The sequence below is a fragment of the Oncorhynchus nerka genome, linkage group LG27 (assembly GCF_034236695.1).
Source record: "Oncorhynchus nerka isolate Pitt River linkage group LG27, Oner_Uvic_2.0, whole genome shotgun sequence".
NCBI lineage: Eukaryota > Metazoa > Chordata > Actinopteri > Salmoniformes > Salmonidae > Oncorhynchus > Oncorhynchus nerka.
This window is the reverse complement of record NC_088422.1, coordinates 43,716,563-43,729,206: the sequence shown is the minus strand read 5'-3', so window position 1 is coordinate 43,729,206 and position 12,644 is coordinate 43,716,563. Positions and strand designations below refer to the sequence as shown.

General features: G+C 43.6%; 1 protein-coding gene across 1 annotated transcript in view; it reads left to right on the top strand.

Annotated features, from left to right (window-relative positions):
* The window catches only part of LOC115111829 (zinc finger SWIM domain-containing protein 6-like), a 50,039-nt gene that overhangs the window by 20,763 nt on the left and 16,632 nt on the right, over positions 1-12,644 (top strand). The window contains exon 2 of the mRNA XM_029638305.2: positions 12,217-12,573. Coding sequence (XP_029494165.1) covers positions 12,217-12,573 — 357 coding nt within the window. The remainder of the gene's footprint in view (positions 1-12,216; positions 12,574-12,644) is intronic.

The window sequence follows — 12,644 nt, the reverse complement described above, 5'->3', positions numbered from 1 at the left end:
GACGCACAATACCCCATAATGAAAAAGCAAAAACAGGTTTTTAGAATTTTTGCAAATTTATACAAATAAAAAAAACGGAAATATCACATTTACATAAGTATTCAGACCCTTTACTCATTTACTTCTTCTTGGGTATGATGCTACAAGCTTGGTACACCTGTATTTGGGGAATTTTTCCCATTCCTCTCTGCAGATCCTCTCAGGTTGGATGGGGAGCGTCGCTGCTCAGCTATTTTCAGGTCTCTCCAGAGATGTTCAATAGGGTTCAAGTTAGAGGTCGACCGACTATGATTTTTCAACACCAATACCGATTATTGGAGGACCAAAAAAGCCGATACCGATTAATCGGACGATTTTTATTTATTTATTTGTAATAATGACAATTACAACAATACTGAATGAACACTTATTTTAACTTAATATAATACATCAATAAAATCAATTTAGCCTCAAGTAAATAATGAAACATGTTCAATTTGGTTTAAATAATGCAAAAATGATGTGTTGGAGAAGGTAAAAGTGCAATATGTGCCATGTTAAAAAGCTAACGTTTAAGTTCCTTGCTCAGAACATGAGAACATATGAAAGCTGGTGGTTCCTTTTAACATGAGTCTTCAATATTCCCAGATAAGAAGTTTTAGGTTGTAGTTATTATAGGACTATTTCCCTCTATACCATTTGTATTTCATTAACCTTTGACTATTGGATGTTCTTATTAGTATTGCCAGTGTAACAGTATAGCTTCCGTCACTCTCCTCGCTCCTCCCTGGGCTCGAACCAGCAACACAATGACAACAGCCACCATCGAAGCAGCGTTACCCATGCAGAGCAAGGGGAACAACTACTAGAATGCTCAGAAGGAGTGACATTTGAAACGCTATTAGCGCACTAACTAGCTAGCAATTTCACTTCGGTTACACCAGCCTCATCTCGGGAGTTGATAGGCTTGAAGTCATAAACAGCGCAATGCTTGACGCACAACGAAGAGCTGCTTGCAAAACACATGAAAGTGCTGTTTGAATTCATGTTTACGCGCCTGCTTCTGCCTACCACCGCTCAGTCAGATACTTAGATACTTGTATGCTTGTATGCTCAGTCAGATGATATGCAACGCAGGACACGCTAGATAATATCTAGTAATATCATCAACCATGTGTAGTTAACTAGTGATTATGATTGATTGTTTTTTATAAGATAAGTTTAATGCTAGCTAGCAACTTACCTTGGCTTACTGCAATTTGCGTAACAGGCAGTCTCCTTGTGGAGTGCAATGAGAGAGAGGCAGGTCGTTATTGCGTTGGACTAGTTAACTGTAAGGTTGCAAGATTGATCCCCCGAGCTGACACCATAATTTGCAAATAAATTCATTCAAAGTCCTACAATGTGATTTTCTGGATTTTTTTTCTAATTTTGTCTGTCATAGTTGAAGTGTACCTATGATGAAAATTAAGTGGGAGAACTTGCACAATTGGTGGCTGACTAAATACTTTTTTGCCCCACTGTATAGTACATCAATAAAATCAATTTAGTGTTGGAGAAAGTACAAGTGTAATATTTGTCATGTAAAAAAGCTAACGTTTAAGTTCCTTGCTCAGAACATGAGAACATATGAAAGCTGGTTCCTTTTAACATGAGTCTTCAATATTCCCAGGTAAGAAGTTTTAGATTTGTAGTTATTATAGGACTATTTCTCTCTACATCATTTGTATTTCATATACCTTTGACTATTGGAAATTCTTATAGCCACTATAGTATTGCCAGCCTAATCTTGGGAGTTGATAGGCTTGAAGTCATAAACAGTGCAATACTCGAAGCACAGCGAAGAGCTGCTGGCAAATGCAGGAAAGTGCTGTTCGAATGAATGCTTACGAGCCTGCTGCTGCCTACTACGCTCAGTCAGACTGCTCTATAAAATATCCAATCATAGACTTAATTATAATATAATAACACACAGAAATATGAGCCTTATGTCATTAATATGGTCAAATCCGGAAACTATCATTTCGAAAACAAAACGTTTATTCTTTCAGTGAAATACGGAACCGTTCCGTATTTTATCTAACGGGTGGCATCCCTAAGTCTAAATATTCATGTTACATTGCACAACCTTCAATGTTATGTCATAATTATGTACAATTCTGGCAAATTAATTATAGTATTTGTTAGATAGAAATGGTCTTCACACAGTTCGCAAAGAGCCAGGCGGACCAAACTGCTGCACATACCCTGCTCTGCTTGCACAGAACACAAGAGAAGTGACACAATTTCCATAGTTAAAAGAAATTCATAGCAGGCAATATAACTAAATATGCAGGTTTAAAAATATATACTTGTGTATTGATTTTAAAGAAAGGCATTGATATTTATGGTTAGGTACACATTGGTGCAACGACAGTGCTTTTTTTTTCGCGACTGCGCTCGTTAAATCATCACCCGTTTGGTGAAGTAGGCTGTGATTTGATGATAAATTAACAGGCACTGCATCGATTATATGCAACACAGGACAAGCTAGATAAACTAGTAATATCATCAACCATGTGTAGTTAACTAGTGATTATGTAAAGATTGATTGTTTTTTTTTCTAAGTTTAATGCTAGCTAGCAACTTACCTTGGCTCCTTGCTGCACTTGTGTAACAGGTAGTCAGCCTGCCACACAGTCTCCTCGTGGAGTGCAATGTAATCGGCCATAATCAATGTCCAAAAATGCCGATTACCGATTGTTACGGAAACTTGAAATCGGCCCTAATTAATCGGCCATTCCGATTAATCGGTCGACCTTTGGGGTACACACACACTACCATTCAAAAGTTTTGAGTCACTTAGAAATGTCCTTGTTTTTGAAAGAAAGGCACATTTTGTGTCCATTTTAAAATAACATCAAATTGATCAGAAATAAGTGTAGACATTAATGTTGTAAATGACTATTGTAGCTGGAAACACGCAACTTTCTTCTGAAACTCGTCAGTCTATTCTTGTTCTGAGAAATGAAGGCTATTCCAACTCTGTGTTGACGGTGCATGTCAGAGCAGAAGCTATACCATGAAGTCCAAGGAACTGTCTGTAGATCTCTGAGATATAACTGTGATGAGTCATATATCTGGGGAAGGGTAAAGCAGTGGTCTCCATAAATAAAATATGGAACTACCCAGACTTTGCCTAGAGCTGGCCGTCAGATCAAACTGAGCAACTGGGTAAGAAGGACTTTGGTCAGGGAGGTGACCATGAACTCAATGACCAATTTGACAAAACGACAAGAGTTCCATGGCTGAGATGGAAGAACCGTCCAGGAGGACAACAGTGTCGACAGCGCTTCACCAATCTGAGCTTTATGGTAGAGTGGCCAGACGGAAGCAACTCCTGAGAAAAAGGCACATGACAAGCACGCCTGGAGTTTCCAAAAGGCATGTGAAAGACTCTTGAGAGCATAAGGCAAAAGATTATGTGGTCTGATGAGACACAAATGGAACTCTTTTGGACGGAATACAAAGTGCAATGTTTGGAGAAAACCAGGCACAGCTCATCACCCGTCTAACACCATCCATACCGTGAAGCATGTGTTGTGTCTGCCTACCTGGTGATGTCAGATACCACTCACTGTGTGTGGGGGTCACTTACACACAGTTACATAGGTCTGCCAGCCATGCTGAACACACACACAACAGACAGCGTTGTCATGGCACCTCGCATGTCAACAAAGAGCTGTGGGGGGATATTCCTTTCTGTCTAGTAGCGGGCAATTCTTCTCAATCATCCGTCAGTAAAGGGTAGCTGTTTACAAGTAATGAGAGCCATTTCAGGGAAATAGGATTCTGAAAGGGTTTTGATAATATCAGCTGTCTGCGTTTTTAGCTGGAGAGACCGAAACCAAAAGTGGCTGCAGACCCATTCAGAGTGCTCGGTTCCCTATTCTAGTAACCGCTCTTAGGCAAGTTGTTGACGCGTTCAGTAGGCCCACTCTTTGCCTTCTCCATGTGTGTGTTTGTTTGAGGAAAGAAAAGTGCCCCTGCATATAATGTCGGATGCTTACAGCGTTAAGAGACGATGTTAGCTATGCATTTTATAGCCTATCCATTTAGGGAATATCCTTAACCTCAACGTCAATATTTACAGGAATTGCCTACAGGCAGGAGAATCGACCACCTCTTAAGAACAGTATTATCTCCTCTCTCGCTCTCTCATCCTCTTCATCTCTCTATTCCCTCCCTCTCTCCTCCTCAGTATCTGTCGATAGCAGCACTGGGCTGGTGAGATGTTTGACTTTTTCCCTTTTCTTTGTTTTGATATTTGTGTGTGACGGCTGAGGCTTCGACACAGACTCAGCGGAGGGCTGAGAGATGCTAGATGACGTGTGTCAAGTGATATTAAACGTGAGAGCCCTCCGTTCCTCCCCTCTCGTTCCTGGCTTTGTCCACTGTGGTTAGTGTGAAGAATGACACGTCTCGTCTCTGTTTGGGGGTAAAAAAAAAAATGGCATGTCTAATGTATTACCCCTCCAATCGTGCTGGGCAGCATGACCCGGGCTCACTCTGTCCTACATAGACAAAGGCAACTTCAGGAAGGACAATGTCAAGCTCAAATAACACCCTATCCCCAACATGTTCCCTATATAGTGGTGTTGGTCGAAAGTAGTGCACTTTATATGGAATTTGGTGCCAATTGATAGACAAGGCCCAGTGTATGTCTATGTGAAGTAGCCTAAGTGCAAAGGTAAGACGGCGTAGTGATATGTGTCTTGTACCATATGTGCAGTAACATGCTTTTGCGATTTCATATGGGAGCTGATCAGGGCCTGCGGCAGTGAGGAACTATTAGGACACGTTAGCTAATCTAATTGCTAATGAATTCATCTGTAAGCTGTTGTGGTTCCGTTCACTCTCTGCAGCCTTTGTCCTTTCAATGAGGAATTTAATAATAATAATATAATAGTTTGGTGGGTGTAAATATGTGTCCTGATTCACACATGTACAATTGTGTATTATACACATGTGTGAAACAGCCATTATCAATTAGGGTTAAAGGGATAGTTCACCCAAATTACAAAATGACACATTGGTTTCCTTACCCTGTAATCAGTTTATGGACAAGCTATGACCGCAATCCATGCTTTGGTTTAGTTTCCCTGGCACTGTTTCCACATGGTAATGTTTTAGCATTTGTGGCACAAATCTCATTCAAGTCATTGGACCGATTTTATTAGCATTTCATATCCAAATCATCTAAAAGTATCTCAAATGGATTGTAAAGCTGAATAAAAGTCACTTATAGATGTTTTGAACAAATCTAATATATATGACTTGATGGGATTTGTGCCATGAATGCTAAAATGTTATCATGTGGAAACCGTGCCAGGGAAACTACACCAATGCATGGATTGCTGTCATACTTTGGCCATAGACTGCTTCTAGGGTAACGAAACAATGTCATTTTGTAATTTGAGTGAACTATCCCTTTAAGCGCCTTGCTCAAAGGCACATCGACAGATTTTTCACCTTGTCGGCTCAGGGATTCGAGCTTGCGACCTTTCAGTTACTGGCCCAACGCTCTAACCGCTAGGCTACCTGCCTACGAGCTACATGCCCCTCAACGGCTACCTGCCTATGGGCTACCTGTCTATGGGCTACTACTTGAAACCAGGCCATTCACGAATGGATAGTAAATGTGGACAATATCCTAAATGACACTGTTGCAAAAAAAGATTTGAGTAGTATAGAAGTGCGAGAGCTATGCTTATTGATCTGGGCTCTCAGGGTAGTAGGCAGTACACACTGTGATTGCAAAATGCCAAACAATGAAATATTGGTGTATAGGGGTTAGCTCTTCCAAGCTGTCGTTTTCCTAGGGGTTTAATTTTTCTCTCTGTGTGATGGGACCAGGGAGGTGTGCGTGTTTGTTCCACAGCACCCCCACTACTTATCTCACCCATACATTCAGGATTGCTAGTTGTTACATTGGCATGTATGGGTGTGTAGGCTTTTAGTCATCGTTATCTTGGACTGTGGGCAGCGTGTGTGTGTTCATTTGGGCTGTGTATGTGTGTGGTTAGGGTGGGGGCTGAGGTGTTTGGAAATCTGGATGTCAATAGTTGATGGTAAACGACCCAAGTGACTCCAGGAAGGAAGGGGTTAAGTCCGAGCCGGTAGGGCTGCGTTACGCTGGCAGCTGGCTGAAGCAGAAAGGCGAAGTGCTGCGCTCAGAGGAACCCAGACGGCGAAACCTTTCTCTCCCTCGCTACAGCTGAGCGCTCCCAATGCTTCCCACCCATGTGTGTGTTTTTGTTCTGCGTTTGTGTGTGTGCGTGCGTGCGCAGTGCTGGAATGCAGCTTCCCCTCTGGGTGTGTGTGTCTGGTGTGTGACGTCAGCACACACACACAGCAGGTCAGTTTAAGGTCACTTTACAATCGTCACTCCGTTGATCTACATCCGTGGGTTGTGGGATTTTTAGTGTGTGTCGTGAACACCATTCGGTAACACGATATCCTCGCCAGTCCCACTCCCATAGCAACGTTTACATTTAATTTTAATTTTGTGAAAGCAAAGAGTTGCCTTCCCTTGCTAGTAGTAGCTAGCTGGCTTTAGCCTGGCTAAAAATATATATTAAGCTAGCTAGCCTTTCCAGCTTCCTATGTGAAATATTCCGTTTTATAATGAAAAAAAATACTTGTATTACAACAAATCTTGCGTCTGTGTAGAGCTTGTAGTACGCTTTAGGGCTAGGCATCACGGAGGGAGGAGTCACATATTCGAGAGAGGAAGAAGGAAAGAGGACGGGTGTGTTTGTGGGAGTAGGAGATATACTTTAGGAGTCAGGGTGACTTTCCAAGTGGAATGTTTTTAAAGTGTGCTTTTTTTCAGCGTGCATTTGTACCATTCTCATGACTTTATGGCCATCGTGGCTTTTTTAATGTAGGTCTAGCCTCATTTGCCCTCTGCCACTGTCTGTAATCCCCTTCCTAATGTAGAGGGTTGTCCTTACAAACACACTCTGCCTTAAAAGAGCTGACATTAGCTTTTCAATGGATCCCTAGTACATTAATCTTCACACACACTCACACCAACCCGTTACATTCATCTTCAGCCAAGAGACCGTTGAGGGACTTCTCTTGGTAATTACGCATGCTCATTTCCATGCATATATAATTTCTCTCCCATTTAATGAACTCCACACATGGTTGGGGGATGTATAGACCAAAGCCTAGATTGAGGCATGTGGTTTCATACATAGGCTAGCCAAAGCCCTGCTGTCCAGATAGTTCAGTTGAATGTCCCACGGATAGTCAAGACAGCCATCCTCTTGCCAAGCTACAGAATCACTCAACAGACCAGTAAACTGTCTGGGCCTGAAAGTCCAATTCAATCAAATTAGACTCCATTTTGTAAGGGATAGTTTGGAAATGATTCCTGACGGATCGTGTGACAACTAAGTGGCGGCTTCACCCGACGAGACCAGAGTAGACTGTCATTTCAGCAGCCGTAGGATGACACCTCCAATCATACACAGACGTGAACACACACACACACTCCATCCCGATGATTAATATGCAGATTTGGAGTAACATTTGCATGTCCATGTAATGGAATTGAAATTCACAGAATGTTTGAATGTTTTTATATATTATATATTTTATATATATGTATATGTAATTTTATACACTTAGCTGTGTGTGTCTGTGTGTTTTTCAGCACCTGTGGAGTACAAGTCCTTTGCCCTGTTAGAGGGGTCATGGCACAAACAGGGCCGCCCTTGGTGCTCAGCTGTGTTATTCCAGCCTATCCCTAACCTAGAGCGCACACAGTTTAACACCCCTAAAGCAGCGTCCCTTGCTTAATGCATTGATCTGTGTTTATGATCTCTGTACGGGGTCTTCCTTATAGGACCACACACTCTTCTCTCTCTAACACACACATGGGAATACACATAAGCACCTCTTATGCCCCCCCCCCCCCCTCCCAGTAAGACTGCACACATGTGAGGTGTACACCCTGAAACCTCTGATTCTTTATTTTCTTCTTATATGAACGTATAAACTAAGCCATTTGAGGTCATTTCAGATGGATGACATCACTCACTTTTCGAAGGGTTCCTAGTTCCACCCAGAATTCCAAGTGTCCATCCCAAATGGCACCCTGTTCCCTATATAGTGCACTACCTTTGACCAGGACCCATACGGATATGCATCCCAACTCTGGTTCTACTGTAGATCTTCTTTCAGGCCGATGAAATTCCAGACTAGCACCATGCTCTTTAGGTACCATAGGATCCCTCTGGCTACCATAGGATCCCTCTGGCTACCATAGGATCCCCTTCTGTTGCGTTCTTCTGCTAAGCTCAAATTGGGGGTAATTTGATTAGATCTCAAAGCTAAAGTGGCGAATGAGCCTTACTTCTCTTCTCTCTATCCTCTTCTCTATAACCCCCCTCACACACACACAGGACTGTGTCATATTATATCTAAGTGACAGTTACTCATAAACCAATTCAGCAAATACATTTCATGAACCACCCACCGCTGTGGCTGAATTGTCTGCATTGACTTGGAAATATATGTATGATGCTCAGTCTAATTTACCCCAGTGGTTGCAAACTGAGAGCTTTTGTGCTTAGGCAAGCAGCCTCTCAGCCTCAACTAGGTCTTTTAATGTGGGAATGCTCAAATCCTATATAAAGCCTACATTCTTCCTCCTGTGGGTCGGAGTGGGTTAATTCTGGAGGGGCTTTGGCCTCTCCTTCTCCCTGAAATAAGATCAGGGTTTTGGTATTTTGGGGGCCCCATGTCGTTGAATGAGAGGAGGGAGGGCTTGTAGCTGGTCGAGAGAGCTTGCTGGCTTATCACCACTCATACGGTTTCAAAATCTGGAGAGAGAGAGAGAGAGAGAGAGTATCTAGGCTAGTGCTTTGATGTGGGGCCCCAAGTGTATGGGTGGTCCGGAGGCCCTGTGGGTTTACACATACACTCACTCTCTACTGCTTGCATACACTCCTCCCGCTTTCACTCTTCACTCACTCGCTCTCTCTCTCACACACACACACACACACACACTCAGGGTGTGCTTGAAGCCAAGTGTGATTTCACCAGACCGGTCATGAGGGGTTTCTAGGGCAACCTCACAGAGGCCTTGTTCTAAAAATGTCCGCCACGGTTCCTTTGAAAGTCCGCCCTGGCCTTTCCAACACACAGCAACAGCCCTAAGCTGCACTCTGCAGCTGCAGGTGACGGGAACACAGTCTAATAGCTAGCACATGAGATACTGAAGGCCTCATACCAACCAGCAGTCGGGGGAAGAAGAGGGAGAGAAAGGTGTGTGTGTGTGTTTTTTGTGTGTTTTCATGTTTTGTGTGTGTGTAAGAGAGGGAGGGAGCACCCAATAAAGAGCCATGGCAGCAGTCTTAAAATGTGATCGGCTTTGGTGTTTCTTGTGTTATGGAATCTATCTGGACTCTGCTTTTAAGAGTTTGCCATAGGTTTTATCAAACTTTTGTTTGACGTTTCCATTGGATTCCTTTTATCACTATTCGTCATTGTATGGTGTATGTTTCTGTTCAGCTAAAACCAATAAGTGATAGGTAGGTGTTAGTTTTTCTACAGGCGTGTATCAGAGCTGCCCGAGTTCTCTTTATGAACCGCACATGTTTCTGATGTCCTTGTTATTCCGCTCTTTGAACTGGGACTTGCTTGTGAAAGGTTGGAGAGCACACGCTGAACCGGTTTCTGAGACGCTCGCGCACACACACACTGTTTTTAAGAGTAGCATTATTGCTCTGAGACGCTGCTTAGGCCCAAATCCTTCTATCCAAAGGCCGTGGGGATCAAACAAACAGCATGGAGTCTCACCGGTTCAAATCAAATCCAATTTTATTTGTCACATACACATGGTTAGCAGATTTTAATGTGAGTGTAGCGAAATGCTTGTGCTTCTAGTTCCGACAATGCAGTAATAACCAACGAGTAATCTAACCTAACAATTTCACAACAGTACCTTATACACACACAAGTGTAAAGGAATGAAGAATATGTACATAAATATATATGAATGAATGATGGTACAGAACGGCATAGGCAAGATGCAGTAGATGGTATCGAGTACAGTATATACATATGAGATGAGTAATGTAGGGTATGTAAACATATAAAAGTGGCATTGTTTAAAGTGGCTAGTGATGCATGTATTACATCAAGATGGCAAGATGCAGTAGATGGTATAGAGTACAGTATATACATATGAAATGTGTAATGTAGGGTATGTAAACATTATATGAAGTGTCATTGTTTAAAGTGGCTAGTGATACATTTTTCATAACTTTTTACATTATTAAAGTGGCTGGAGTTGAGTCAGTATGTTAGCAACAGCCACTCAATGTTAGTGGTGGCTGTTTAACAGTCTGATGGCCTTGAGATAGAAGCTGTTTTTCAGCCTCTCGGTCCCTGCTTTGATGCACCTGTACTGACCTCGCCTTCTGGATGATAGTGGGGTGAACGGGCAGTGGCTCAGGTGGTTGTTGTCCTTGATGATCTTTATGGCCTTCCTGTGACATCGGGTGGTGTAGGTGTCCTGAGGGCAGGTAGTTTGCCCCCCGGTGATGCGTTGTGCAGACCTCACTACCCTCTGGAGAGCCTTACGGTTGTGGGCGGAGCAGTTGCCGTACCAGGCGGTGATACAGCCCGACAGGATGCTCTCGATTGTGCATCTGTAAAAGTTTGTTTTTGATGACAAGCCACATTTCTTCAGCCTCCTGAGGTTGAAGAGGCGCTGCTGCACCTTCTTCACCATGCTGTCTGTGTGGGTGGACCAATTCAGTTTGTCTGTGATGTGTACGCCGAGGAACATAAAACTTACTACCCTCTCCACTACTGTCCCATCGATGTGGATAGGGGGGTGCTCCCTCTGCTGTTTCCTGAAGTCCAGCTTTGTTTTGTTGACGTTGAGTGTGAGGTTATTTTCCTGACACCACACTCCGAGGGCCCTCACCTCCTCCCTGTAGGCCGTCTCGTCGTTGTTGGTAATCAAGCCTACCACTGTAGTGTCGTCTGCAAACTTGATGATTGAGTTGGAGGCGTGCATGGCCACACAGTCATGGGTGAACAGAGAGTACAGGAGAGGGCTCAGAACACACCCTTGTGGGGCCCCAGTGTTGAGGATCAGCAGGGTTGTTAGATGTCTACCTCTACCTGCTCCCCCATTTTTGCCGTTCATTCTTCATAAAGGGTTTATTTTAGCATGGGGGTAGGCTTCGGGTTGCGACCACTTTCGTTGCGGTCTCATCTTGTATGGGATTCAAGCCTCCCTCTGGTAATGCACAGCCCCATGTTGAGTAGCGGCAGCAGCTTTGATATCCCTGTTATTACACTGCTGATATCACAGCAAGCCACATCCCTTTTGATAAGCGTATTTATGCATGTATGTCTCCACTTGGCCCCAATATGTTTTTATCTCACTCGCGCTCTCTATGAAGCACATAAATTAAATCATACCACTCTTGTCCCCCTGGCCCCTCCCCAATATTAATAAATGCATGATCTCACGCTGGCTGCGTCTCTTTCATATGCTCATCAGTGTGTGTTTTAATACCAGCGCTAGCAGCCCTGCCCTCCTCATGCATATTCATAGTGGAATAATGACCCCCCCCCTCTCCTCCGCCTCTGGAAACGCAGCGCTCAGGAGGAGATCAAACACTATTCAAATGAGCGGGCTCCATTATTGATACACACACATACTTTGCATCTCTCACTCTCTCTATCTGTGCTGCTATCGTTGTTGACCCAACCTTCCACAGGACGTCTATCTGTACTCAATGTGGCCATGCTTTTATGTTCGGAGAATATGGAATATCTTTGCACCCCTTTTCATAAGGTTTAGGAAGGTTTACGTGATCCTTACCCATGACATGCCTTTTATTGAGAGGACATAGCTTTGTCATTTTTAATTCAATAAAATGTCAATTGCTTGATTTAGTTAACATCTCCCTGATGTTTTTGTGTTGTTTTAGACAGGTTTGGGCTTCTGTGTCCTAAGTCCTGCATGACGTCCCAATCATAATGGGCTTGAAGTTCATAGCCCTGTCTTTCTTTCCCCCTCTCCTCTTTTATATCCTCCTCTTTTATATCCTATCGCTCACCCCCCTTTCTTTCACCTCTCCTCTTTTTTTTTTTATAGTGGATGCACAATAAAGGCTTGTTGAAACGCATTGTTTTTTCTTCTTCTCTCTTCCTCCTTCCCAGGGTTCCATCTGAGTGGTACGGTAACAGACACGGCCACGTCCTCTCAGCCTGAGATGGTCTGCAGCGTGAGCGTCAGCTTCGACCGCTGTAAGATCACCGCGGTGACCTGTAGCTGCGGCAACAAGGACATATTCTACTGCGCCCACGTGGTAGCGCTGGCCCTGTACCGCGTACGGAAGCCCGAGCAGGTCAAACTGCACCTGCCCATCTCAGAGACGCTGTTCCAGATGAGCAGAGATCAGCTGCAGAAGTTTGTCCAGTACCTGATATCAGTGCATCATACAGAGGTGTTGCCCACCGCACAGAAACTGGCAGATGAGATCCTGTCAACCAACTCTGAGATCAACCAGGTCCACGGTGAGTGTGTAGGCCCCACTGAGGACATTGACTCAGGGCTAAAGGTAAAGGCTGGGCAGATCAATGCTGCT